The sequence below is a fragment of the Carassius carassius genome, chromosome 9 (genome assembly GCF_963082965.1).
Source record: "Carassius carassius chromosome 9, fCarCar2.1, whole genome shotgun sequence".
NCBI classification, from domain to species: domain Eukaryota; kingdom Metazoa; phylum Chordata; class Actinopteri; order Cypriniformes; family Cyprinidae; genus Carassius; species Carassius carassius.
In genome coordinates, this window is record NC_081763.1 from 23,741,669 (window position 1) to 23,767,833 (window position 26,165).

Here is a 26,165-nt window from a genome sequence, read left to right on the forward strand (position 1 = left end):
AGGGGCTTCATCGGAGAATATGACTTTGCCCCAGTCCTCAGCAGTCCATTCACTATACTTTCTGCAGAAGATCAATCTGTCCCTGATGTTTTTTTTTGGAGAGAAGTGGCTTCTTTGCTGCCCTTCTTGACACCAGGCCATCTTCCAGAAGTCTTGGCCTCACTGTGCGTGCAGATGCGCTCACACCTGCCTGCTGCCATTCCTGAGCAAGCTCTGCACTGGTGGCACTCCGATCCCGCAGCTGAATCCTCTTTAGGAGACGATCCTGAAACTTTTGGCCACGACTGTATATACAATGTACTACATTAAAACCACAGCTAAATGTGACATTTATTATAATGGGTTTATGTGAAGACTGTTTTAAATACATGTAAATGGAAAGTTATAATTTTTTGTTTTATGTTTTTTAACAGTGATGGCGCAAATTTTACTGTAATGTTGAATGGATATATTTACTCATTTTAACCCAAGAAAAAAACAAAATCAGTATCAGTACTGGTGTTGGTAATACTCATGTTCATTTATACTACTTATTAAAAAGGTGCCATTTAACTACGATCATTTAAATATTTAACTGAAATTTTATTGTTAAAGGGGACTTGAGATGCCAATTTCCAACAAATTGGTATGATTCTTTAGGGTCTTCATGAAATGTCTGTAACATACTTTGGTCAAAATCCCTCAACGGTTGTGTAAAACAGCACCCTATTCACAAATGAAGACTCTTATGTTCACTTTTACATCCAACTACAAAACACTTGCATTTCTTACGAGACATTGTTGTCAGTACAACTATCTATCTAGCTCAATTATTGATATTGTTTAGTTTTTATTGAAAAGAGGAGTGAATGGATTTGTATTATTGTAGGGTGGTTGTTTCAACACAGTTAAGACACATTTATATGCATACACCATGTAACAGTGAATTTTGCATCCAATGTCCCCTTTAAGTGTGATTTATTTAATTTAATTACAGAAAAAATGTAGATTATTATTATTATTATTTTGACAGCACTAAACAGCTAAAAGGTTTGGGGTCTGCATTTTTAATGTTGCGCAGAAAGCTGCATTTATTTGATAAAAAAAAAAAAACAGTAACAATTTTTTAAAAGTTAAATGTTATTACAATTGAAAAGATCTGTTTTCTATTTGAATATATTTTACATTTTAATTTATTCCTCTGATGTAAAGCTGAATTTTCAGCATCATTTCTCCTTCTTCAGTGTCACATGATCCTTCAGAAATCATTCTTATATGCTGATTTGCTGCTCAAGAAACTTTTATCATCATCAATGTAAAAACAGTTGGGCTGCTTAATACTGGTAAATAGAAAGTTCAAAAGATCAGAACTTGAAATAGAAATCTTCTTTTAACAATGTCTCTTATATAAAAATCATGCTGACTAATAATATTCTATGGCACCGTTCCTTCTATACTATTGGTGAGAGAAGCATTAGGCAGGTCTGAGTCCGGATTCCCGCTCTTTCCTGAGCTACTGCTGTGAGGGGGAATTTCTTCCCAGCCAGGACATGAGCACGCTTGCTCTATGAGAGAGGTTAATGCTCCAGCAGTCAAGGGGCTCTTCCCTTGAGACACAGTGAGAGATTAGCACTCTGCAGTCAGGCTCAGGAAGAGTATGGTCTGAGGTTTACCAATGATGAAGGCTGCCTGTTAAATTCACAGCACTTGTGCATAAACACACACAATGGTGGGACATCAGCAGACATCCTGCCTAACTGATGATTGTACGGCTACTGTCCCTGAGGGGCCCATCGGTGACAAAACACACACTGGTGTCATCGTCTGGTCTTATAGTACATGAGAAAGGGGAAGTAGAGGGGAAAAAGAAAGCAGATCGTTTCTTGTCCCATTTTATGACTGCACAGGAAAATGACAGTCAGGGAAAATGAGTTTCTCTTTGCTTTCTCTTCAAAGCGATTCCTAGTTTCCTGCAGGTAAATTAAAAAAGAAGGACTGCTGTTTGTCAGAAAAATAATCCTACTTTTAAAACTATTTAAATGTAAAATAGATTTTAAAAGTTAGATATACAGTAGCACCTCTGCAGAGGATCCTTAGTGGCACTAACAAAAAGCATCACTGCATTCACAATTTTTTGACTTTAGAATTTGTGCTAAAGTTTGAATACCATTGCAAATGCAGAGATAAAAAAGTAACTAGCATCATACAGGTTCAGTTTTTAAGACCGTCTAACTTTCCAACTCACAAGCTCTCACGTGGAAACTCCAAATACGCCCAGCAGAAGAAATCCAGGAAATCCCTATAGCGGTTGCTGAATAAACAGATGATTTAGCTGCTTTCATATATAGCTTCCCACTGCTCCCAGTGTGTGTTCACTGCTGTGTGTGTGCACTTGTATGGGTGAAATGCAAACCATAATTGACCACGCGTCACTTCATTTTTTCACCCACTTAAAGGTAATGTGTCATTTTTTTCCATAAGTGGCATCAAACAAAACATGACTGATTTCAAACAAATAAATATATTTGAATGAAAACTGAGAGATTTCTGTTCCTCCATTTAAGTCCATTCCACCACAACTTTACTGTTTCCAAAAAATGTCTTTGTCCTCAAACATGCTTGCTTAGAGCGCAAGAACCAGTGAGGTTGGTTTTCATGTGTCAAGCAAGTAGAGTTGAGCAGCCGGGTTTTCTTATATATGATGTGCTCTACATATGTGCTTTGATCAATGTTTTTATATACATAAAATCTAAATTAAGTCTGTTAATCATATAGAGCAAAGTGATCAGGTTTCTTCAGAAGACTGGGATTAGACTGCTTGATTCATATGGATTTCTTTTATGTTCTCTTTATGAACGGCATCAAGTTTTGGTGTAAGAAACTTTCAATGGAGGGACAAAAATGTATCACTAAGACTGACTGCATGTTTAGAAGATGAATGAACGCCTTATGGGTTTAGAGGGACATGAGAGTGAGTAATCGATGACAATTTTAATTTTTAGGTGAACTATCAATTTAAACTTTCAAAGTAGCTTCCCAAGCACCATGTAGATGAGTATGGTCATCAAACAGCACCATGCTATACATATATCAGAGTAAAATTTCCTCTAAGTGACTCTGTAACAATATACAAACTTCATAATCACGGGAAGAAGAAGGCGGGAACCGGCGGACATTCAAATAACACTTTAATTACAAAATAAACACAAAACAGCGCGACAGCCCCTCAAGGACGAGTGCAACTAGGGATGCACGATCATGATTTTTCATGACCGATTCCACAATTATGCAACAAACAAGAAAGAATGAAAGTATGCATAAACAAGAGGTTTATTTGGTATTTAATAGGCCAAACTGGCTTTTGGCTATTGAAAACAATAACGGTAACCATATGAAATTAACGGCAGTAACTGCACAGTAAGTAGCCTACATCCAATACAAACATAGATGGTATGGCCCTTAAATTAAAAGATTAACTGTAACCATATGATATTAAAGGCAATAACTGCATAGTTCTACAATCCAAACAACACAATCAACACACATTCAATAAGATGTTTCTTAATCACCATTCAGTATTTGTTTTAGTTTTTAAATATGGTTTTAAATGAAAAAAAACTTCACCAGTGAGAATAAAAAAAGTATGCTATATAAATAAATTATTCCAAAATGTTAAAAGCAAATAATGTTGGTGCGATTAAAACAAAGATGCAAAGTGTTTCATTCGTCCAATAAAAAAAAAAAAAAAATAGGTTAATGATTCACATCTAGATTTTTTTACTTGAGCCAATGAAAAATAAATAACTATTTGCTCAAGTTAAAAAATATAGATGTGAATCATTACCCTAAAATGTTTTCATTGGATGAATGACACACTTTTTTTCAGTGTGCTACAGCAGGTGATTTTTAAATCAAATGAAGTCAATGTATTTTTAAGGTAAAAGAAAAATAATCATCCTATACAGAACTGACGTTTACTTCTGGCTTTTCAACAAGTTTGCAAGTTATACTTTACAAAAAAAAAAGCATTTCAGTTTTGTCACAGTTTAGTCGGTTTCTTTTCTCATCCAACACGCGAGAAGTTGAGCTGAATGTCCCTTCACTGTCTCCGCTTGTGCAGGGCGTGTATGGAATTACATAGGTGCGGACAGGTACAGTACGCTTGCGCAGGGAAAGGCTCTTATTTGTGTGCCAGTACACCAGCTGCTGTTTGCTTCCCGCTATCTGTGCCTCAGACATGAAGCTCTGCACTTCCAGTGCTGAACGGCTGCCCCTGTCCTGCGCACAGATTTCGAAATACTTCCACACAAATTACATGATAGCGAATGATTACAATGTAGTCTGTGCACACGGGCACACTTCTGGAAAAATCGGCTGAAAAAAAAGACCAAAAACCAAAAAGATTTATGGCCGGTCAACCGGTGCATCCCTAAACAAAACCAAAACACAAAATAAAGCCCAGGCCTGGTCCTCTCTCGTCTTTCACTGTCGTAGCTCCTCTTTTGTATCCTTCCATTTCCTCCGTGGGACTTCAGACCGGTGAGTGGAGCAGGTGTCACTCATTTCCAATCACTCCAACGGCCTCACTCCGTTCCCATGGCTCTCGGCCCCACCCCACTCATCACAGACTCCAAGACTGGTTTTAATCAACTACCCCATAATTCTCTTTTTATATAAGAATGAGTTTTCCTCAAACATAAATCATTCTTAGCATGAAGGCCATGACAGGGTTGTTGTAATCTCCCCAAATGCACTCTATGTCTTTTAAATGAGCAAGCGAACACCCTCATTCTCATGCTGAAAATTAATTATGTTTTAATTGCACTGATGGCACTGTTCAGCCTCGTTCTGCACTAATATTACAACAGTCTAAATGCTCCATGCTCTACAAATGTGTGAAAATGACCCACCTCCATTAGCATATTTGAGCTGTCACAGAATGCCAGTCCAATCCGGCAGTCATTCCAGGAACTCAGAGTCATCAGCAGCTGTAGATACCCTCTGCATAGATTTGTATGATTCCTTTGGCCTTGGCTTGAAATCCAATGGTAAATGCCAACAGCATTTTGGTAAGTGCATTAACATACATTCTTCAGACAGCATTGCAAAATGGCTTTCGGCAATTTGCTTCAGAAGTAATTCATATAGACGGACAGGATGAGGAATGATAAGCATCATCTTAAGAATACACATTGGAAACGAGAGAGGAGTAGCCAACTGATTCTCTGACCGCCCATGATGCCTCTGTTTGCCAAGGAGTTTTGGCCACACTTGCCAGTCAATAAGTGTGTGTAGTTATTGCACTCTGACACACAAGAAAGAAATCGCTTTTTCCATTTAACAGCAAACTTTATTAAAGGGTCGGGTCACCGAAAATGACAATTCTGTCATCATTTACCCACCCTCATGTTGTTCCAAACCTGCTTGACTTACTTTCTTCTGTGGAACACAGGGAGAGATGTTTAGTAGAATGTCCAAGAAAAATAAATAAATTTAAAGGGATAGTTCACCCCAAAACAACAATTCGGTCTTTTTAAATTCAACGTTTAATTAAATGGAAAAGAACAGGTGGACCATTCTGCTAATAACCTGTTTTGTTCCACAGAAGAAATAAAGTCATACTGGTTTGGAATAACATTAAGGTAAATAAATACAGGTCACTGGCAAGATCGGGCCACTGCTGTGTCCTCACAAAAGTGGATAGTTTGCACATGTTTTTAAAGCTTTTCCAATTTAAACAATCAATTGATTTAAAAACATTAGAAGATGCGAAAAGTGTAAGATGATGCAAAAGAAAACTCCATTCAGTATTCGTGCACTGTGCTCTGTGTGTACAGCAGCATCTCTGCATGCAAGCCCCAAACTGAATTTCTCTTTCACGTCTTCATGCACTTTAACATACAAAAACACCTTGCCAATTTGAACATTAAAGTGATTTAAATGCATTCAAGCTCAAGAAAACACAAATAACATCTCCATAATTCTGTTTTGTGTGAACAGCGCACACTTACTCCGTGTCTCAGGCAGGGCCAGTGATAATATCAGCAGGGCAAGTAAAAAATGTAACCACTTGGCCAACGGAGCCAGTAGAAAAATCCTTAGTGTTGAGCCCTGAATTAATTACAGAATTCCCACTTTGGAGTTGAACTATCTGTTTAAAACGCTGGCCAGATTTCTAGGATTTTATAGTACAATCACAACTCAAATAATATGTCCACAATTAAATGAGATTATGTTCATCAGGCATTGTCTCCTTTCTATGACCGAGGCAGACTTCTTGCAAATGCTGGTATAAAGAGGTTAGACGGTACTAAAAATTTTATTACTGGGAAACCACATTACTGACTTTTTTTTTTTTGAGAATGAAAGTTTGTTATCATCGCTTCCAGGCGCGCCTTTTAGCGACAGAATAAGCCATCTGAATGCCACCTGACTTCAACAACACACACATATATATATATGGAGGGTAGGCATTCCAGATATATATTCCACCCCATTCCATTCTGATGTTGGAATGATGCTTTTTGCATATGCAAACACTTCACTTCAATGCCTCTTTCATTTGTTTGCAATCTATGAAATAGAATGCTACTGTGGATATACAAAACTGATTGCAGCAACACTTTGAGGCTCTGCACTGCTACAATGAACACTGGGAGAGGCCCCAGAACACAATATGATTTGCATAAAAAAGATGGCTGTTTATTTTTACATCACAATCGCGCCATGCTGGAGTTTCATAAAGGAGATATCTCAGAAGCATCGGCCTGCCATGAACACGCTCATTTACATGCAGTGTTTGTTGTGGTGCAAGAAATGAAACACGCAGACTTTCCTGTAAACAGACTTAACCACTGTACTTCCATGACCTTCTTCCACCGCTAGCGATAAATTCGCAAATGTGACTGACAAACTGACATGACAGTGACTAGACTTACACTGACCATAAAGCTGTGGTAGCATGAATACTAGCCGAAACACATGCTGTTATGTTAATACCCGAGGACAGACCTGCTAGCTGAAATGGAAGGTGTGTCTCATATTTAGAAATGGTGCCTCCTTTGCTTATTTTCCCAAAATACGCCTGATATTTCCAATGATGGCAGACAAAAACTTGCTCAGTATCTAAATTTTCAGCCGTGGCTTGTCAAAAGATATGTAGCTGTTGATATAAAAATGTTACACTCTCATTCCTTTTTGTATGCAGGAAGAGAAAGGGTCAGTGAATGAGGCTTTTATTAGTATTATTATTAGTATTATTCCTGCCAGTGACACATAGGGTCCATTGGGTTGGACTGCAATCAAATGCATGCACTCATTAGCATGCTGTGCTGCTGTGCATATCCGCTTGTGACTTTAAGTCTCATTTAAAAACACGACTATATTTGAGCAATGCATGTCTATGACTACGTCTTGCTGTTAAACAAAACTTCAGTCTGTTTCCTGGGGCCTAAAACTAAGAGACGAAACACAAATTACAAAACAGTGCAATTACTAAACAGTGAAATGGTTTACCAACTGGTAATTACTGAAACCACATGGTTGGTAAGCTATTTATTAATACTGCAACTACAAAAGTTAGTTAAGAAGAAATAAAAGAAAGAGAATAAAAAGATCTTGAATGAATAGAGTGCATTCCTCTGATGAAAAATGTTAAATAACTGTTTTAATTAGAAATAAAATATTGTAATAATTTCATTACAGAGCAGTATAAAAAAAATTGAGATTTTGGGTTATTTTTGAGACATGTGGTTCTGCAGGAATGTATCTTGTATTGTCATCTTCTTAAGGTATATTAAAGTGCCCCTATTATGCCATTTCGAATATTGTCTTTCATGCAGTGTGTAAAGTAGCTTCATGTGAATGTAAACAGGGTAACAGATTTGCATAATGGCCACCTATGATCAACACTGGCCAGCCACGAATAACTTGACCCGCCTTCAAACACTGCAGCTTGTTAGTGTGGTTAACATCATATTGAGAAGAAGCTGTGAAAGTAAATTAATTTTATTTCCACTTCCAAAAGATAAGCTGCAAAGAATCAGTGGTTGAAATATTTTTTTTTTCCACTGTACTACAGCAGTACAATCTTTTTTTGTCTTCCCAACATTTTACTGATGACTGCTAATATCGGGGAACTCAATGCAGGGATTCACAAAACGCTTGCTTTTGAAAGATAACTCAGTACCCAGTGTATTTGGATCAGCTGGCTCCACTGAATCACAACCTATACATATGATAATTAATATGTTTTTATTATCATATTTTCTATCAAGCGTTTAAAATACTACGGCAATGGTCGTATTTTTCCGACATGTGATGTACGAGGTAGACCAATCACAACAGACAGGTCCATGTGACCAGTCAGAATAGAGTAGGTTCACGAGAAGGAGGTGTTTAAAGGGACTGAATATTAGAACTGCTTTGAACGAATCATTTGAGAATCGTTGGAAAATGAGGTAATATTAAAGGCATATTTTGAGAAAACTGTCAGGATTGGACCTGTTGTCATGTGTGTCAGTTCCTGTTTTTCCTTATTTGTTCTGTTTCCTGTCCTTGTTTAGTTTGATTATAATTGATTCCATACACCTGTGTTTTCCCCATTATCCTGCTTTTATTAGCCCATGTTCTTTTTTGTTCAGTTTTTTTTCGGGTCTACCAGTTTCATACGTGTGTCTTCTTTCTGTTCTCCCTGTTGGATTTACTACGGTGTTGGATTAAATAAAGAATCAAAATATTTTGATTATCCTGGGCTCCCTGTTCCTTCTGGCAGTGTAGCGTGACAGAAGACCAGATCTACAACAATTTATTGTGTGTCTCGCCCTCTTTTTGTTTTCCATTTTTTCCTGTTCCTCTCTCCGTAGTTTAATGGATCCCCTCCTTTACCCCGAATTCTTCCTCCTCCTGCTGGAGCAGGAAGGACGATCTCTCGAGGACAGCATCGCATCCCTCTCCTTCTGCTTCCAGCCTCGGAGGCCCGGAATCTGCCTTGGCCCATAGTCCCAGCGGCTCCACCTCGGCTCCTAGCTACCTCGCCTCCACCGTAAACCATCGATCCATCAGCTCCACCAGTCTCCTTTAACCCTCCGGCTCCGCCTTGGTCAGGCGTCGACCCGCCATCGCTTCTGGACTCCTTTCCACTGGCTGCGCGCAGGGGCGTCGGACTGGGGGTAAAACCAGTACTGATTACCAGGGCCCCAAAGGAAGAGAGGGCCCTTGGAAAGTCTGGAATATATATTTTCGAGGGGTCGGGGGGGAAGGGGGCATTAGGACTGCCTATGCATAGGGCCCAGGATCTTGTGCAGCGCCTCTGGCGGCGCCTATTCGCTCTGTCCCACCAGCTCCATTGAGCACCTTCCTCCTGCCAGCTCCACCTTTGTCCTATGTCGTCTGGCTCTGTTGTGGATCTCTGGATCTCCGCCTCGGTCGCCAGAGCCCTGGCCCCCCTTGATCCTCGGCATCCCCCTGGCTTGTTGGTTCTCGGGCTCCTCCTCAACCTGCTCCGCCGCCATTGGTCGGCCCCCTGGAGTTGGCGGCCATTCCTCCTCCATGGCTCCTCCCACCGTCGGCTCCACCTTGGGCCGTCATTATGGCTGTGGCCTGGGTCCAGCTGGACTCCTCCTGCTCCAAGCTCCTCCTGGCCCCTCCTGTCTCCTCCATGTCGTCTCTGTCTGCCGGCCCCCTCCCGGGGGTCCGTCCTCCACCAGAGCCTCCTCCCAAACTCCCGCCTATGCCTCCTCCTGTTGTTGCCTAGAACAGTGCTTCCCAAACCTCTCCTGGAGGACCCCCTGCCCTGCACATTTTGTATGTCTCCCTAATCAGACACACCCAATTTAGTTCACGCAGTCACTACTAACGAGCTGATGAGTGGAATCGGGTGTGTTAGATAAGAGACACATACAAAAGGTGGAGGGCAGGGGGGCCTCCAGGACAGGTTTGGGAAGCACTGGCCTAGAACATTAAGTCCAGACGATGCTGTAATCAAAGAGGAAATTGAGGCAGGCAAACTATCAAAAATAACAATGACACTTCTTTTCAAATCTTGTCAAGAACACGAAAAGGGGCCAGTGTTTGACAGATAAGACGGCTGAGATTTGCCTAATCGAGTGTGTTCATCTCGTAATCATCATAAAAGGTTAAATGCCTCTAAACCTATAAACATTTACTATCAAAAAAGTGAACAGGCAACTTATTATTCCTCCGTCAAGAGTTGTTGCTAGTTGCCGCTGCCAGCTCCTATCATTTTTGGTTAAAATTACAGGTGACAAGTTATCAAATCTAAGATATTACAAACTTAACATGATCTCTTGGGGGACCTATTTGTTTAAGATATAGCCAGTTAAACAAGGTGCTGAGTGTCAGGGATGAAACCCTCATCGAAGCAGCGGAGCTAATTTGAAACTCCTCAAGGAAATCAGATGGTGGAAGTGGAGTGGGAGGTGTGCGGAGAGGATATTCTGGTGGGATGAAGGTGATAATAACAACAAAAATAAATAAAAATAAATAAAGGTAAACAACATGGGGAAGAAGGCTCAGCTTTAATCATATTTAGTCTCTCGGGTCAGTTTATGGCACAGTAAAGCAGTTTTTGTTTGAATGTAATCTGCCAGCAGGAAGGCTATGGTAAAAATTTATGGAGGTGTTCATTAAATTTTAACGATGCCATTCTCTGAATATTCTACATGATGGGGTTCAATCCCACGCCCGCCCCTGATGGTCCTGCTGTTTCTGTCGAACTCTGAGTCGCGTGGATATGCGTCGATTCTTCAGTTAGCATTCACCCAAAGCCTCGGTTCACTCTCAAGGAGAGATCTGCACAGGAACTGACTTGCAAATGATGGCTGCAGGTGGAAGTGTTTATCACATAGCTCTGACTGAGCTTGGCATAAATTTGTCCCTGCAGCAACGGTAGCTGCTCATTCAAAACATGGTAGAAGTGTTATTATATTCTGCTGGCCTGAAGGGAGCACTTACACAGAGCTGCTATTTCAGGCTCACAGGTGACCTGTTAATTTACATCAGGGGCAACTTTAGGAAAAGAAAAGAATAGAAGAAACTCTTGGTAGTCCATTCAAATAATAAGTCATGAATATTACATTCAGTTCATTCATCACACTGTAAATGGAAGGTAAAGCTGAATGCACTGCATTGTGGGATGCATTACCTGGTATATTATATATTTGATGCACACTGAAAAGCTGTATATTATGCACATTATTCATAGCAGGGTTGTGCATCATTCAGAATTTAATGAATTAATAACTAAATCCCAATTCAATTTTGAAATTTGAATTGAGGTAGCAAACAGTATGCAAAACTACAATTCCAAATTCCAAAATGTAAGAAAGCAGAATTAAAATGAAATTAAATTCAAATAATTCATATATATAAATATATTTAAAAGACATAAACCCTACAGACAGAAAACAATTGAACGAATGATAAATAGATAGACACAGACAGATAGACAGACAGTTAGACAAACAAATAAAAAGACAGACAGAGAAACATTTTATAAATTAGGCTTTAATTTAAAAAGCAGAAGAAAGCATATTAAACCCTCGTGTGGTTTGTGAGGGGGGCATAAACAACACATTGACAGACCCTCTATATACATTTTTAATGACTCAATCTTCTATTTCTCTAACTGATCATCTACTGTAAACTAGACTAGCATATTTTGATGGGGACTGATTTGATGATACAAAAGACAGCTAAACTACAGCTTTGATTATGTTTGTGCACAAACAGGCATTTTGAGAAGGAAACCGTTATTGATTTTCCCTTCCTAAAAACTTGGCTTTCTCTTATTGTCACAAATCCAGATGATGAAATGCAGCGGGGCTTAGAAACGCACATTTCCATGAAAGGCATTTTCAGGTAACCATGGGATACCTGAGCAGACCACTACATACAGTACAGATTCACTGTGTCCAGTATGAATTCAATATCTGCTCACATAACTGTGCAGCATTGTTGAAGTCAGAAAGCAAAGCATCTCCACTCTCAAAATTAAAACAATAGGAAAAGAGAAGACATGATATATAATTTAGAAAATATAAACCAACCCCAGGTTCCTGTGTTGATGTTAATCTCAAGACTATGAGTTCACCTGCTGTTCACTGCCTACATAAACAGCTGCCTTCAACAGTCAGCCGCATCCTAAACATCATGAACCCTCATAAGTGACTGATGTGAGATGTTCTACGTAGGAAGAGTGCAGACTTAAATGGAGTGATGTGCAGCACAAAAACAGAGCTCTGCATGTACAGAAGAGGTTGATGTAAGCATGTTGCTAACCTAACAAAAGACTCTAATTAGCACAAAAACACTTATACACAAATTACAGGAAAAACCTTACTAAGCTATTTTCATCTATTATGTTCTGTATTGACCAAAACTATATGCAAAATTCAGTTTGTTTTGCCGTTTTAAAGATTAATCATTTTCTTTCTCAGTTTTTTTGTCTTGTTTTTCAGTACAAATGCCGTAACATCTTCAAAACAATCTACATAAAATTGAGAATCTAAATGACAAAAGAATGTTTTCAGAGTGATCTGAAAACAGTGTAACTTAAAACAAAGAAAAACTAAATAATAAATGTAATAAAAGTAATAAATTTAATGCAAAATAAAAACAAGATTTTTCATACACTAATTACAAATATATTTATTGCATCAAAATTATAGTAAAAACAACAATACTGTAAAAATGATTACAATTAAAAATAACTGTTTTCTAATTAAAATTTAAAAAAGAAAAAAGAAAAAGAAAAATGACACTATTAGAAGTTAAAATAAGCTATAGAAGTTATTCGTTCAAGAGCAGTGAGTGATTTGCTGTTTTATTTTATTGTTTGGATTAGGGCTGAAATGATTCCTCGAGTAACTTGAGTAACTCGATTACAAAAAATGATCGAGGCAAATTCCTCTGCCTCGAAGCCTCTTTTAATTTATTTTAAATTTCACGTCAGGTTCTTTCGCAATTATTTTTTTTAATGCGACACAATGCGTTAACGTCACCCACAAAGCGGAAGGAGACACAAGCGCTGAGTCTGAAATCGCATACTGCAAGGAGTCAGCAGTGTTTTGATTTGAGGGCGCGGGCACACGTAAAGAGAACATCGTGGCGTGTGTCCATTGCAAGGTAGAGCTGGCATACCACAACTAGGAACATATGATTTCCGCGATGCAGAAAACGCGGAATCCAGTCATAAAATAAGAATTTACAGTTTAACGCAGAATGGCACGGAATTTGACAAATTTTGCATGAATTAATCAAAAATAGGTCATTGCACTTACATCAAATCACGATATGGACTAATATCTGTAAATATTAAGCCGGAACAGTCTGTTTAAAATTGAATCCTGCATGTTCTGTGTGTCTCTGTTAATGAATGGAGCAGAAGCGCGTCTTCCTTTATTAACACACACTGAAGCACGCGTGACGCTCGCAATGATTTCAGGATCTGCTGTCTCGTGAACACATGAACAACATGTAAAGGCATGTCCCTATTGTTGAAAAGGGGGATGGGGAAAAGCTGCTCATTTGCATTTAAAGATACATGCACGAAAACAATTTGCTTCTGCTTTTACTTTAAAATGGGCATTTTCAAAATTATATAATGAATTATCTATGGGGTATTTTGAGCTGAAACTTCTGGGGTCACCTGAAACTTACATTACATCTTGTAAAAAGGGGCATAATAGGGGCCCTTTAATATATGTAATGCAAAGCTGAATTTTCAGCGTCATTATTCCAGTCTTCAGTGTCACAATTGGTAGAAATCATTCTGATATGCTGATTTGGTACTGAAGTAACATTTCTTATTATCAGTGTTAAAAACAGTTGTGCTGCTTAATATTTGTGTGAAAACTGTGATTTTCAGAATTCTTTTATGGATCAAAATTTCCTTAAAAAAAAAATTGAATCATCCTATATATTGTCACTTATAAGTAATCTTGTTTTAAGGATACAACAATATTTTTACTGGTAAACAACACAAAAGTACTTAGGAGATATTTTTTGTTTAAGTATTCATTTGATGATGCCTCAGCATAATGTTGCTGTCTAGTGCCTACTGTGTCATGCAATTTTATGAATGCACAGCACAAGTTTGCCAAGTTCTGTGAAAGCAAGCCTGAAAAGCCACCTGTAGAAAAGCATCTCAATTGTGAGACTTATTTTCATTTAACCACACTGATACATCACACAATGGACACATCTCTTCAAAAGTGCCAGCTCTGTTTTAAAATGGCAGATTATTATTTCAGCCAGGAGAAATGAAACAGAACCAAGCACACAGTTGCCTCCAAATGAGATCATTAGTAATGGCAAATAATGACTGAGCTGGTTAGACTAAGCCTATTTCCTTTCAAATAAATCAAGCTGCTGTGAGCGTTAAAATGCTGCCTTTGCGAGGGAAAACGACAGGTATCTGAACTCAGATAAATCATCTGTATCAGAGGAACCACATCCACTCGATTATAAGACAATACGATCCAATAAATTCAGCCTCTACTAAAGGGCAGGTGTAAGAATCATTAGGCCCCTCAAGATTTGATTCATTTTAAGTAGTCAGTCACAATGCAATTCCAAATCGATTCTGAATACATGGCTTACTGAAATATTTTCTTATCTGATCTAGTTAAAGAATCTTCATGGATTGATCATGAATAATTGTAGAAATAATCACACTTACTAAAGCAACATAATCTCCTTAAAATGCCTCTTGAAATAGCAACTCTTGAGGTGATCCTTTACATTGGCCCTTTGAAATCACGTCCCACTCTTGTGACTGAACTGTAACAACATGTTCCCGAGTGTTATCAGTTAATCAGCCTTGATCACATGCTCCAAGGTGGCTTATTCGACCAGGTTGAACTTTCTGAAGCCAGGTGTGAGGAATAAGGAGAATGAGGGTGCGACAGCATGGAGCCTGATGGAAACACCACCAATAGGAATCCATGTCAAAAAGCTTTTCAGTGTGATGCACAATAATTCATTTATGATCGGGTGGATGCTTACCTTTTAGGAAGAAAAAGAAAAGAGGCAAGAAAAAATGCCTCTGAATATGGAGTTATTGGAATTAATGTGTGAGGTCAGTAACACGGTCACTGTAACACTGGTATGCTGCGAACATGAGCTCTTGAAGCTCCGCACTCTTCTGAGATGGGAGCAGGGTTGCCAGGTTTTGCAACGAAACCCTCCCGCGGACATGAAAAACAACCCATGGCAACAGTGTTAAAGTAGCCCAATTCTGCGGGAAAAACACAGAATTTGCAACACTGGAAGGAAAGCGGGAGTACAAGCTCATTTTCATTTAAAGGGGACATACACATAAACAGAGCGTTTGGCTCATACCCTAAAAAGCAATTTCAAGAAGCTATAAAAAATTATCTGTGGGGTATTCTGAGATAAAACTTTACATACACACTCTGGAGATGTCAGAGAACAATTGAAACATTGTATTAATGCATTCTATGGCACCTTTAAAAGGCCCATTCACACAAGGGACCATAACTATAACAATAAAGTTTTAATGATCTTTCTAATTTTAAGATAATAGAGACATGCACACTATGGCTATAACAATAACAACAAAGAGGAACAAAAACTGTTGGAATTACTTTTAAATTTACTGCAGAAAAAATTACTATTGGTGTGGGCGAGAGAATAGCACACTTCACACCACACCAAAACTATAACAATAGCACACCATTTTCAGAACACTTTTTTCCAGCTGATGAATGATAAAATCATTGACAGACAGAGTGATCAGGGGTAAACGACAAAACTGCAGTGCATGCTTAGGATAAACAGAACATTATCATGCGTTTGGCGTGGATGCTAATAGAGTTATTGTTCTAGGTGTGAAAGAGCCTTTAGCCTTTAAAATTCCACCCCTGGCCTCTAAATTTATGGCTCAGGTCTGTCTTTAAATGCAAATCCATTGGATTTCTTCACCAATTTTACTGTCTACAAGGCAAAAATTGCACGTACAATCATTTAAAAAGTAATTGCACATCTCTCCCTCAACAAGGAGCATGGTTGAGGTAATGAATGTTGCATAAATGGTACTGGAAATATTCCATTTAATGCTTAGGGTTAGGGGTGTGTTCAAATCTCAAACCTTCTGTATGTTCATATGGAGGTTTAGAGTTGCCCTTACACTTGCCCTAGCAAACTAGCTAAGGCAAATTACAATAAGACCAAGGTCATGGTTCTTCAGAGGTCATTTTTCTTCACTTCATTCATAGCACTTGATCTGAGGTGAATGCTGGATAATTTCTGAAAAGCAGGAAATGCCACAAGGGCAGTCTTGACAAATGATTTGTACTTAACGCACATTAAGGGCAGTAGAAGCTTTCATCTGCTGTCTGCAAGTGTAATTAAAAAAGGGTTTCAGGGGGGCTGCTTCCCACCGGATATTCTTTATTTTTTGCTGTTTTCTTCCTGAGAACGGGAAGAGTAGAATGAGACTTTGGGCATAAATGCCACAGTGCAGTCACATGATGATAGACCCCTTCATCTGGCCTCAACACTATTGTTCCTCAAATATCAGGGGAATTAGCACTTCAAAGGGGAAATTAATTAACTGATAAATTTCAACAGTGCCCAAAAAAAGTATCACCAGCACCCTAACAAATCACTGGTTCAGACAGAGCTATAGACACTGATACACGCTCATTATGATGAGCACAATTGTATGTTATCTGTACCGCATTCACAAATTTGACGCTAATCATCTGATGTGATAATCTGAAAACCGAGGCTGTTGAAAAGCAATTGAAGAGAGATCCACGTTAAAGCCTTTTATCGAAGACTAGTTTAAATGCACTCCATTCATCAGGATATTAAATCTCATAATTCATTTGAATTGTTAACTCTGCAATTTCATGTTCCTTCATCTCACATCAAATTCTAGCTCACTGCCATTTCCCAGAGGTCAATGAAGTAACACACAGCCACTGCCAAGATTGTATTATAGTTATTCTGGATTTTATTATTTGGCTAATTATTTTATGTTATGGCCAATAACTAATAAATTCTGGATATTAAAGTTTTCACAAAAATATTAAGCAACACAACTGTTTTCACAGTGAATATTATGAGAAATATCTATTGAGCAGCAAATCAGTAAATTAGAATGATTTCTGAACGATCATGTGACACCGAAGACTGGTGTAATGATGCTGAAAATTCAGTTTTTCATCAAACAAATAAATTACATTTAAAAAAATATTTAAAGGGGGCATCAGATGCCCATTTTACACAATTTGGGATGATTCTTTAGGGTCTTCATGAAATGTCTGTAACATACTTTGGTTAAAATTCCTCAGTAGTCGTGTAAAACAGCACCCTTTTCACCTTGTCAAAAACAGTGAGCCATTTGGATGCATGTATCTTTAAATGATAATGAGCTCTGCTCACCCTGCCCCTCTTTTCTGTTTTTTTTTTGTTTTTGTGTATTCTGTGGTGCAATAGTTACCATCAAAAACAAAACTAATCCACTGAGTCCTCAGTGGCTATGATGGCTATAGAAAATTACAGTTTATGAAATGAGGGTGGAGATATGCTAATACGTGTGTCAGTATAGTGGATTTGTGTTTCCTTGTTTTAGCCCTGTTAGCCTTATTTGGTCATTCTTGTTTCTGTCCTCATTTGTTTCCTTATTAGATCATTAGCTCCAGTTTTTTTTTTTAAGTTTTTATTTTTTGCTTGATACACCGCGCCCAAATGGAGGAACGGTCAGTGTTTATCTTAATGGCTCAGGTGAGCTCAGACCTAATCTTCTTTGCGAGGGCATTTGTGCCGCTCGCCCTCGCCAACTCCCTTGAGGGGGAAACCCCCGCGATGCTGTTCCGGATCGGGATGAGATTCCATCATCCCATGAAGCTCCCAGAAACCACAACCTCGATCCCGATCCGGAACTCCTCTGCCGACTGTTCCAGTGTCAAGTCAGCCGAAAGTTCCCAAGTCAAGTCAGTCGGCAGTTAATATGGCAAGCCCACCGAACATTAATATGGCAAGCCATTCAAGCGTTCATGTGTCCCCAGAGCCCGCTCCTTGTAAGCGCCTTCCAGAGCGCCCTCAAGTGTCAGCTCCAGCCCCAGAGCTTGCTTCAGTGTCAGCTCCAGCCCTAAAACTCACTCCATTGCCAGCTCCTCTAAAGCGCTTTGCTGTGCCTGCTCCTCCAGAGAGCCCTCCAGTGCCAGCAACACATAAGCACTATCCTGATCCCCAGCTCAGCCCAGGAAGGCCTCCTGTTCCCGACTATAGCCCACGGAGGCTCTTGATCCTGTCACAAGCCATCGTACCAGCCTGCCTTAAATCAGCCATTATCATTCCAGTCCCTATGAAGCCTGCTGCAGACAGTTTATTTGAGTACAGACCAATTGCACTTACATCTGTTGTTGCAAAGTGTCTAGAGAGACTGTTTTTGAGGCACATTAAAGCCAGCCTCCCTCCCACTTTGACCCCTACCAATTTTCTTATAGGGCCAACAGGTCTACAGAGGATGACATTGCTACAGCACTCCCCAAAGCTCTAGAGCACCTGGAACACAGAGGTAGTTCTGCGTTCAATAACATTACACTGGACATTCTTATCAGAAAACTCCTTCATCTGGACTTTTCTACTCACCTTTGTACTTGGATTGTGGACTTTTTCACAAACCGCCCTCAGTGTATTAAGCTTGGCCTTCACCATTCCTCCACTCTCACTCTCAGCACCGGTTCACCACAGGGATGTATGCTGAGCCCACTACTGTATTGCCTTTATACCTATGACTGCATCTCCACTCACTCCTCCAATCACATTATAATATTTGCTGGTGACACAACAGTGATTGGACTCATTTCTGGAAGTGATGAATCTGCCTATCGTTACAAGATCAGGAAATTGATGTTGTGGTGCTCTGAAAACAACCTGGTGTTAAACACAAGAAAAACTAAAGAACTCATCCTGGACTTTAGGAAAGAGTCCACAGTTTGAAATTTCTGGGAATCTATTTATCTGACAGTCTCTCCTGGTCCACAAATACAATAACGACTGTTAAAAAGAGCAGGAGGGAGTCCTGAGGGACCTCCAGAGCACCCGTCCCCCCTCCTCCTTGGATGTTATGTGGCATGAGGACATGCCTTCCGTAAGCGGGTGTTACATCAATGTTGTGGACTTGTGTTTCCTTGTTTTACCGCTGTTGCCCTTATATGGTCCTTCCTGTTCCTGTCCTCATTGTTTTATTATTAGATTATTAGAGTGTTATTCATTATCTCCTTAGTCCTTCTATTTAAGCCCTATGTTTCCCTGTCTCTAGCGTTTGCTGTTATATGTCTTTTAGTCTCCTCCACACTGTGTTCTAGCCCATGTATGTATGCCCTTTTGAGTTATTAAAGTCTGTTTCAAGTCCTTCCAGCGTATCCTCATCTCCCCATTCCTGCATAACATGACAGTCTGTCAGGGGTTGTGGGAGTGGCCACGGCCTAAGTTTTTTTAAGGATTAAAAAAAAAAATTAGTGAATGGGTTTTCATCATTGTAGGGTGGTTGTTTCCACACACTGCTAAGACACATTTATATGCAATTTTGCATCCGATGTCCCCTTTAAATGAAAAACGGTTATTTTAAATTGTAATAATATAAAAAAAAAAATTGTGTGTTTTAACTGTATTTTTTATCAAATAAACACAGTTTTGGGAAGCATAAAAGACTTCTTTCAAAAGCTTTTAAACAATTTTACTGACCTTAAAGTTTTGATAATATTTATGTAATTTATATAATAAGATCTGATAATATAAACATTTGTAAATGAATGGGCTCTGCTCCCTTATTAAAGAACATATTAACATATCTGGCCTTGTCGTCAGTCATTTGGTTAAGATCCTTTAATAATTAGCATTTCATCTTCACTTTTGCCTAAAATTAGAAGTCTCTCTTCCCCTCTTGCATTAACCACAAGCAGGCTTGATGATGCACTAAAGCAATAGTGAAGAGCTAATTGGCTTGAAAGGGTACTCGGATAATGACTGGTTATTTCTGCTGCAGGCTAAATTAATTTCTACTCCCTTTCACCTTTTAGGCAATATTTCGGATAGAAGCAAATGACACTATGCCAGAGGAACATCCATTTCAATTGGTCCGAACTGACAAGGGGAGCCTATATGCTGTTAGTAATTGTTTTAACATTACATGGATAAGAGTTATGCACATTAGTAGGTAAATTGAATAAGACAACAATTTATTTGATCAAATCAGTTCTAACTTTCAAAGTGAACACATTTTTGAGAAGGCTCAGCCATTTCTGCCTCTTTTGACGGATCATCACTGGCTATGTATGCATGAATGGGACATGCACATTAGTATTGTAAAAGCTAGCAACGCACAGTAGCACCTGCCAAAGCAGCTACGACAATAGCAAGCAAACAATGTTCAGCTAGCAGATCCAAGTGTGTCATTGGAACAAACAGATTCTGTGTGTCATTCCACGGATGCCCTTCCTCTCTGATAAATGCTCTGCATTAAATGGCCCCCTGGGGGAATGGAAATTACAGGTGCCTCGCATCCGCATGCCAGCCTGCAGGTGCTTCTAAAGCGAGCGTGTTCAACTGTGCCTACAACACGTGGGCAAAAACAAAAGAGGGAGCGGACAAACTGAAGGCCATAACTCCCACGTCTGGTCGATAGTTCTGTCTGGACTACATCAGTGGCTGCCCATGTGACATAAGCTGCAGGGTAATAGAAATGATCTAGTGAGATTCGTCCCCCCCTCAACTTACCTGCCACATTCAGGTAAATGGATGGGCTTGTCTTATTTTCTCCATTCTTCTCATTAACAGCTTGGACATAGTATCTTCCAGCATCTGCCGCACCCGTGGCAAGCACCACTAGCTGGTTCTCCAACGTTATGGCTCTGTGGAGAGTAACAAGGCAAATTAAATACAGCTGTGTTAAACCATTATTGACAATTAGTCTGGTTTCCTAACAAATGCCACTATCGCAATAGAGTGACATTACTTTAATTAGTGCTTAACTGATGTATATTGGGTTCCATAAAACTAGCTTTGCCATGAACTCATTGCACCCTGGGTTTGACTGAGACAAGTCTGGCGTGGAGAAATTTCATGGGGCCCTGAGCATTTTCAATGTACCTGATCACTCATTCTGCCACAAGCTGAGAATCAATAAACGATAAGGGTCATTACGGACAGAAATACCGCTGTGGGTGAGAATAAACCTATAGGCTACTATCTAAGTGAGGGAGCTGTTTATTGAGACCCTGACTTGGCTCACACTGAAAGTGTGAAAAAGGAACAGTTCACTGAAAAAGTCCAGAAAGGACCATAGAAGTCTCATGAAGATTCTATAAAAACAGTTCATATGACAAATCAAAAACAAACGTTTTGGTCACAGTTTAGTTTGTGGACCAATTCTCACTATTAACTAATTAACTATAACCTTTGCCTCAATAAACTCCTAATTTGCTAATTAATAGTTAGTAAGGTAGTTGTTAAGTTTAGTTATGGGGTACGATTAAGGGATCTAAAATTGGGTCATGCAGCATAAGGCATTAATATGTGATTTATAACTACTGATAAACAGCCAATGCTAGGAATATGCATTCTAATAAGAAACTACTTAATAGTGAGAACAGATCCTTAAAATAAAGTATTACCTCTGTTTTCAACTGGTATAATAATGAGAAATGTTTAAAAAAATTCACTAAATCAAAGGATCATGTGATACTGAAGATCAGGGCAATGGATTGGAAAATTTTGCTTTGCCACAACAGGAAGAAACTACATTTTAGAATGCATCAAAATACAAAACAGCTATTTAAATTGTAATAATAGTTCACAATATTACTGAATTTTCACATTTTGAACAGTAGTATGTTTATACACAGACACACACACATACTGTATAATGTATATAATAATTGAAAATATTCTTTTGAGTTGCCTCTTTTCAAAGAACAAATCAACAAATCATTTGAACCATTTCACATAAACTCAGGGAAAGGTCTTAGTGTATTACAACATAAATTTTGGCCTTTAACAAATCTTTTATCGATATTTAGTGACCTTATGGATCCCTGAAAGCTCCTTGCCCCAGCAACTGTAAAAAACAAACAAAAAAAAACCTTTTTTTAAAAAATAATATTTTCTTTGGTGTTCCACAGAAAAAAAGAAAGTCATACAGGCTTTGAATGACAGGAGGGTGAGTAAGTAATAGCAAATTTTTCATTTTTAAGTGAACCATACATTTAATAAGAGTCTATCTCATTCAGACACTTGTAGACTGAAGTCAGAGCCACTGCTATCGCACTTATGATTATTCAGAACACGTCATACTTCATCCATTAATCCAAAGTTTGCAGGAAATACATTAAGTGACAGATGTGTGTCACTGTCGATTTTTTCAGGTGACAGTTTCCCTGTGCCTCTTTAAGGCAAAATTACCCTCTCAAACCAGCAAAGAACATGGCGCTTTGATAACTCACGACTCCACGTAGGCTGGATGGAATTGTTTTCTATTCATTTCTTTAGATGAAAGCAGGTACAGATTGCATATCTCCAGCCCTGACTCCTACTCCTCCTCATGCATAGTCTTTCTCCTCCCACATTTCTTGATTAATTGATGACATCCTCAATTACACATCACTGCTGTCTAAGAGATTTTCTGCTCAGGCGTGACCACCGTGAAGAAGCCATTGAGAGGCTGAGCATGACTCGTGGATGCTTTGAAACTTATGATTAGTTTTTTGTCTCCGCGGGACCTGTTGTGTCTTCCTACACGTCGCGAGTACAAGTGCTGCAGTCATTACCTATTTCCAAGACAGATCCCTACAAAAGATTGTCAAATCGCAGAGATGTTTGTACATAGACAACTAAATAAAAAATGTAATGCTGCAGAATTGGAACAAGAGAGCTGCTGGCGCTTCTACGGCATGCAATGTTGACATGTAATTAGAACGAGCTTCAGTCCTGCTTAGTACTCCTTTGCAGTTTCATGATTAAGAGCCGATTAACATAAAGAGATCCATCAAAAGTTGGTGCTTTGTTGGGGAAGGGGTTCTGCGAGGAAAGGAGATTGGCGGCCGCTGATAAGGATGCATTACATCGCTGTCTGCAGACTCTGCACCCTGACACCTGGCTGCAGATCCGGCCTGGGCTGCATCTGGGAAATAAAGGCACCCTTCACAGATTTCAGTGGCGGGTTTGAAAGGTCAGATCGATCTGCCTTGATGGACTTTTAATTATTAAATCTGCATTGGCTGAAACAGCTTGGCAAGCATCAGAGGGTACGAACTGATGTGTACATTAACAGCTCACCTTCATGATGATTTAAGAGCCTAATAGCAGCATGTGTGATCTTGTGTAACGCTGCCAGCGGAGATAGCCAGAGCCCGAGCGTTTACCTGGTTTATGCTGTGATCAGAATTGATGTGACCTGTGTTTAAAGTGATTTTATGATTAGTCCAGCTAGTTTGAAATCTATTACAATTGTCTAGATGAATGACCCCCGCTCGCGGTTTGGTAAACAAAGCACAGTGGGAAAGATAATGGGAATGCTTGTTTCTGATCCCTGAGGAATCTTTGATATCAGCCCACAATGTATCAAAAAGGCAGGTTGGGAGCCATGTGAAATGTTAATCCACTTAGGAAAGGTGCCGGAAAGCCCAGGTAATCTAAACATTCAAAGAGGATGGCTATTTCGATTTGTTAAAAATGCTGTGCACCAACACGGCTAAAAAGTACCAATTTAACCGGCCAGTCATTTCCAATATAGGAGAATCAAATCTAAAGATCAATTTGCTGAGATTGGCTCTGATGATCATGCTTAATACTTTTAATCATCTCTATTTTGAAAACGAAAAGAATTTTTTTTTTTATATTGTTTACCTGCCATTTCAGTAGGTCGTGTGTGTGTGTGTGTTTTCACATTAAAAAGCCTCTGAAATGTAACAAAATGCATACACGTTGGTAAGGGGACAGAACCTAATTCTCTCGTGCACTGGACAGACGGCTAGAAAGATTTTCCATTAATCAACATGGCAAGAACCAGCTTTCAGAAAGATGGTTTAGAGAATATTTGTTTTCATTTACTGCCATAAATTACGCTCTCAAAATAGGCTTACCAGTCTAAGATGTATGACAAAGTAATTAAAATGTCAGCAACTCATGTTGTGCTCCTAGTTCCTGGGAGCCCAGCTGCGTGGCTCAGATGTTACGTTTTGATTTATGATGCTCTCGGGCCTTGGAAAACTTTCTCCCGCCCACATCTGAGGACAGAAAAGCTTACCGCATTGACACCCAGGGAGCAGGCAGAGACACAAACACTGCTGCCCTGAAGCGTCGCGACCCGGAATTATGTTGGAATTACGGAAAACGTTGTCTGTGCGGTGTGTGCCTCTAAGTAATGCCGCAAAAGAAGAGATCAAAGTCTATCTGAAAGTAAAAAAAATCCAGGCAAACTATCGTGACAGAAAATATTCTGTGGGTCTGAGCAAAAAAGATAAGTGCAAATGTCTGTGTATGTGAGACTATAAAGCAGTCAAAGAACTTGGGAAAGTAGCTTCAGGGCCATACAGGAGGCCATAGAGAGTGACACTAGGTCTCCTTTTCCCATTTAGCTCCAGGATCAAACAAATAAATGCTCAAAGTGAATGAAATCAGGTCATGGCAACTTTCTTGTTTCAGGCTCAGATGCCTAAGGTGGTCTGCGGGCACGAGTCAAGCCTTTTCCCCAGCCGTGCTCTGAGTGTCTCAGAAACACGTACAAAGTACAGATGAAGCATAGACTCTCTGAAAGCTGCTTAACCAGAAGCCCAGACCTCCCTGTTTTCTCTCTATGGACTAAAACTACAAGACTAAAAGAGAGAACATCACAAAATCTCCGTCCCTTCAACCTGACCCCTCACAACAGAACAGACTGTCTGCTTCCGAATTCTGCTGCCTACCAACTGTTATACTGTAGAAAGAGCTCAGTGTGAAATTCTAAAGGGACAGTGAACTAAATGACAAAAGAAGAGACATGATGAGACGAGACTAGTTGATATGAGGTGCAAAGAGATTAGTAGAAACAACAGCTCTATAGCAACATGTTGAGATGAGAAGAGACAAGAAGAGACATGAAGAAACAAGAAAAAACAAGTAGGAGATGAGATAAGACAGAATAGAGGGGAGGGGACAAAATGAAAAAAAAATTCAAAGAAGAGTAGATTGAGAGATTGAGATTGAAATGAGCTGAGCTGAGCACTGATGGTCTGTTCTCCTCTCTCTCTTTCTTCCATTGCTATGTATCACAGCACACTGAGACACTTTCACACAAACAGGGTGGAGCTGAGCCGGAGTCCGGATGATCAATGGTGTAAATGCAATGACAGCAGAAAATCTCTCTGCCAGACCATATCCAGGCCAAAGTTCTAACTGTTCTAAGCGTCTGCTTTCTTAATATCCATTAAAAGCAACAGTCCGCTGCAGTCTCCTCTCTGTGATGAATGTGCTGGCCACCTGTAGGCTGAGATGTACAAGTGAAGATAACCCTGCTTCCTCATCCGTCCCTCAGCCCAATTTAACCCTATGACCATGGCAATCATGACTAATGGCCTTTCAAAACCCAAACTTAACCATCCCCGTTGGTCTGTGCTGTGTTGGTCAGAACCACAGTACGCTTGCATTGTACACCTGGAAATACACTATACATAATCAACAGCAGTTCACTTCTAGTTGTAGTAACATTAAATACAGGTCATACTGGAGTTCAGTATGACTGCAGTTCATAAACCAATTTCTAAATCTAGTAGTAGTAGTAGTAGTAGTATACTTTATTGTCCTCGATAGGAAATTTGTTTTGGATCAAATACAATTTCCTGTGTCTTTTTTGTGTTAATTACCAACTCATTTTTTATCACACCAGTCAACAAACATACTTATTTCTGCTTGATAAATGGTGCTAACATTATCATGCTCGTAAAGTAGACTTAAAATGGCTGTATCGTCTGAATATTTAAAAACATAATTCTGTGAATGCCAGTTTGAGCATTCATTTGTGAAAAGTGTAAAAAGAATAGGTGAACTGACACAGCCTTGAGGAACAGCAGTACCACTACTCTTTAGCAGTGAAATGCAACCATTTACTTTTACACATTGGGTTCTATCTGTTAAAAAAGAATAATACCATTTGG

The 26,165-nt window shown here is 39.3% G+C and overlaps 1 protein-coding gene across 6 annotated transcripts in view; it reads right to left on the reverse strand.

Annotated features, from left to right (window-relative positions):
- The window catches only part of LOC132149376 (protein sidekick-1-like), a 285,056-nt gene that overhangs the window by 94,349 nt on the left and 164,542 nt on the right, over positions 1-26,165 (reverse strand). For all 6 annotated transcript variants that reach the window (XM_059558560.1, XM_059558559.1, XM_059558558.1 and 3 more), the window contains exon 5: positions 20,755-20,888. In XM_059558560.1, coding sequence (XP_059414543.1) covers positions 20,755-20,888 — 134 coding nt within the window. The remainder of the gene's footprint in view (positions 1-20,754; positions 20,889-26,165) is intronic.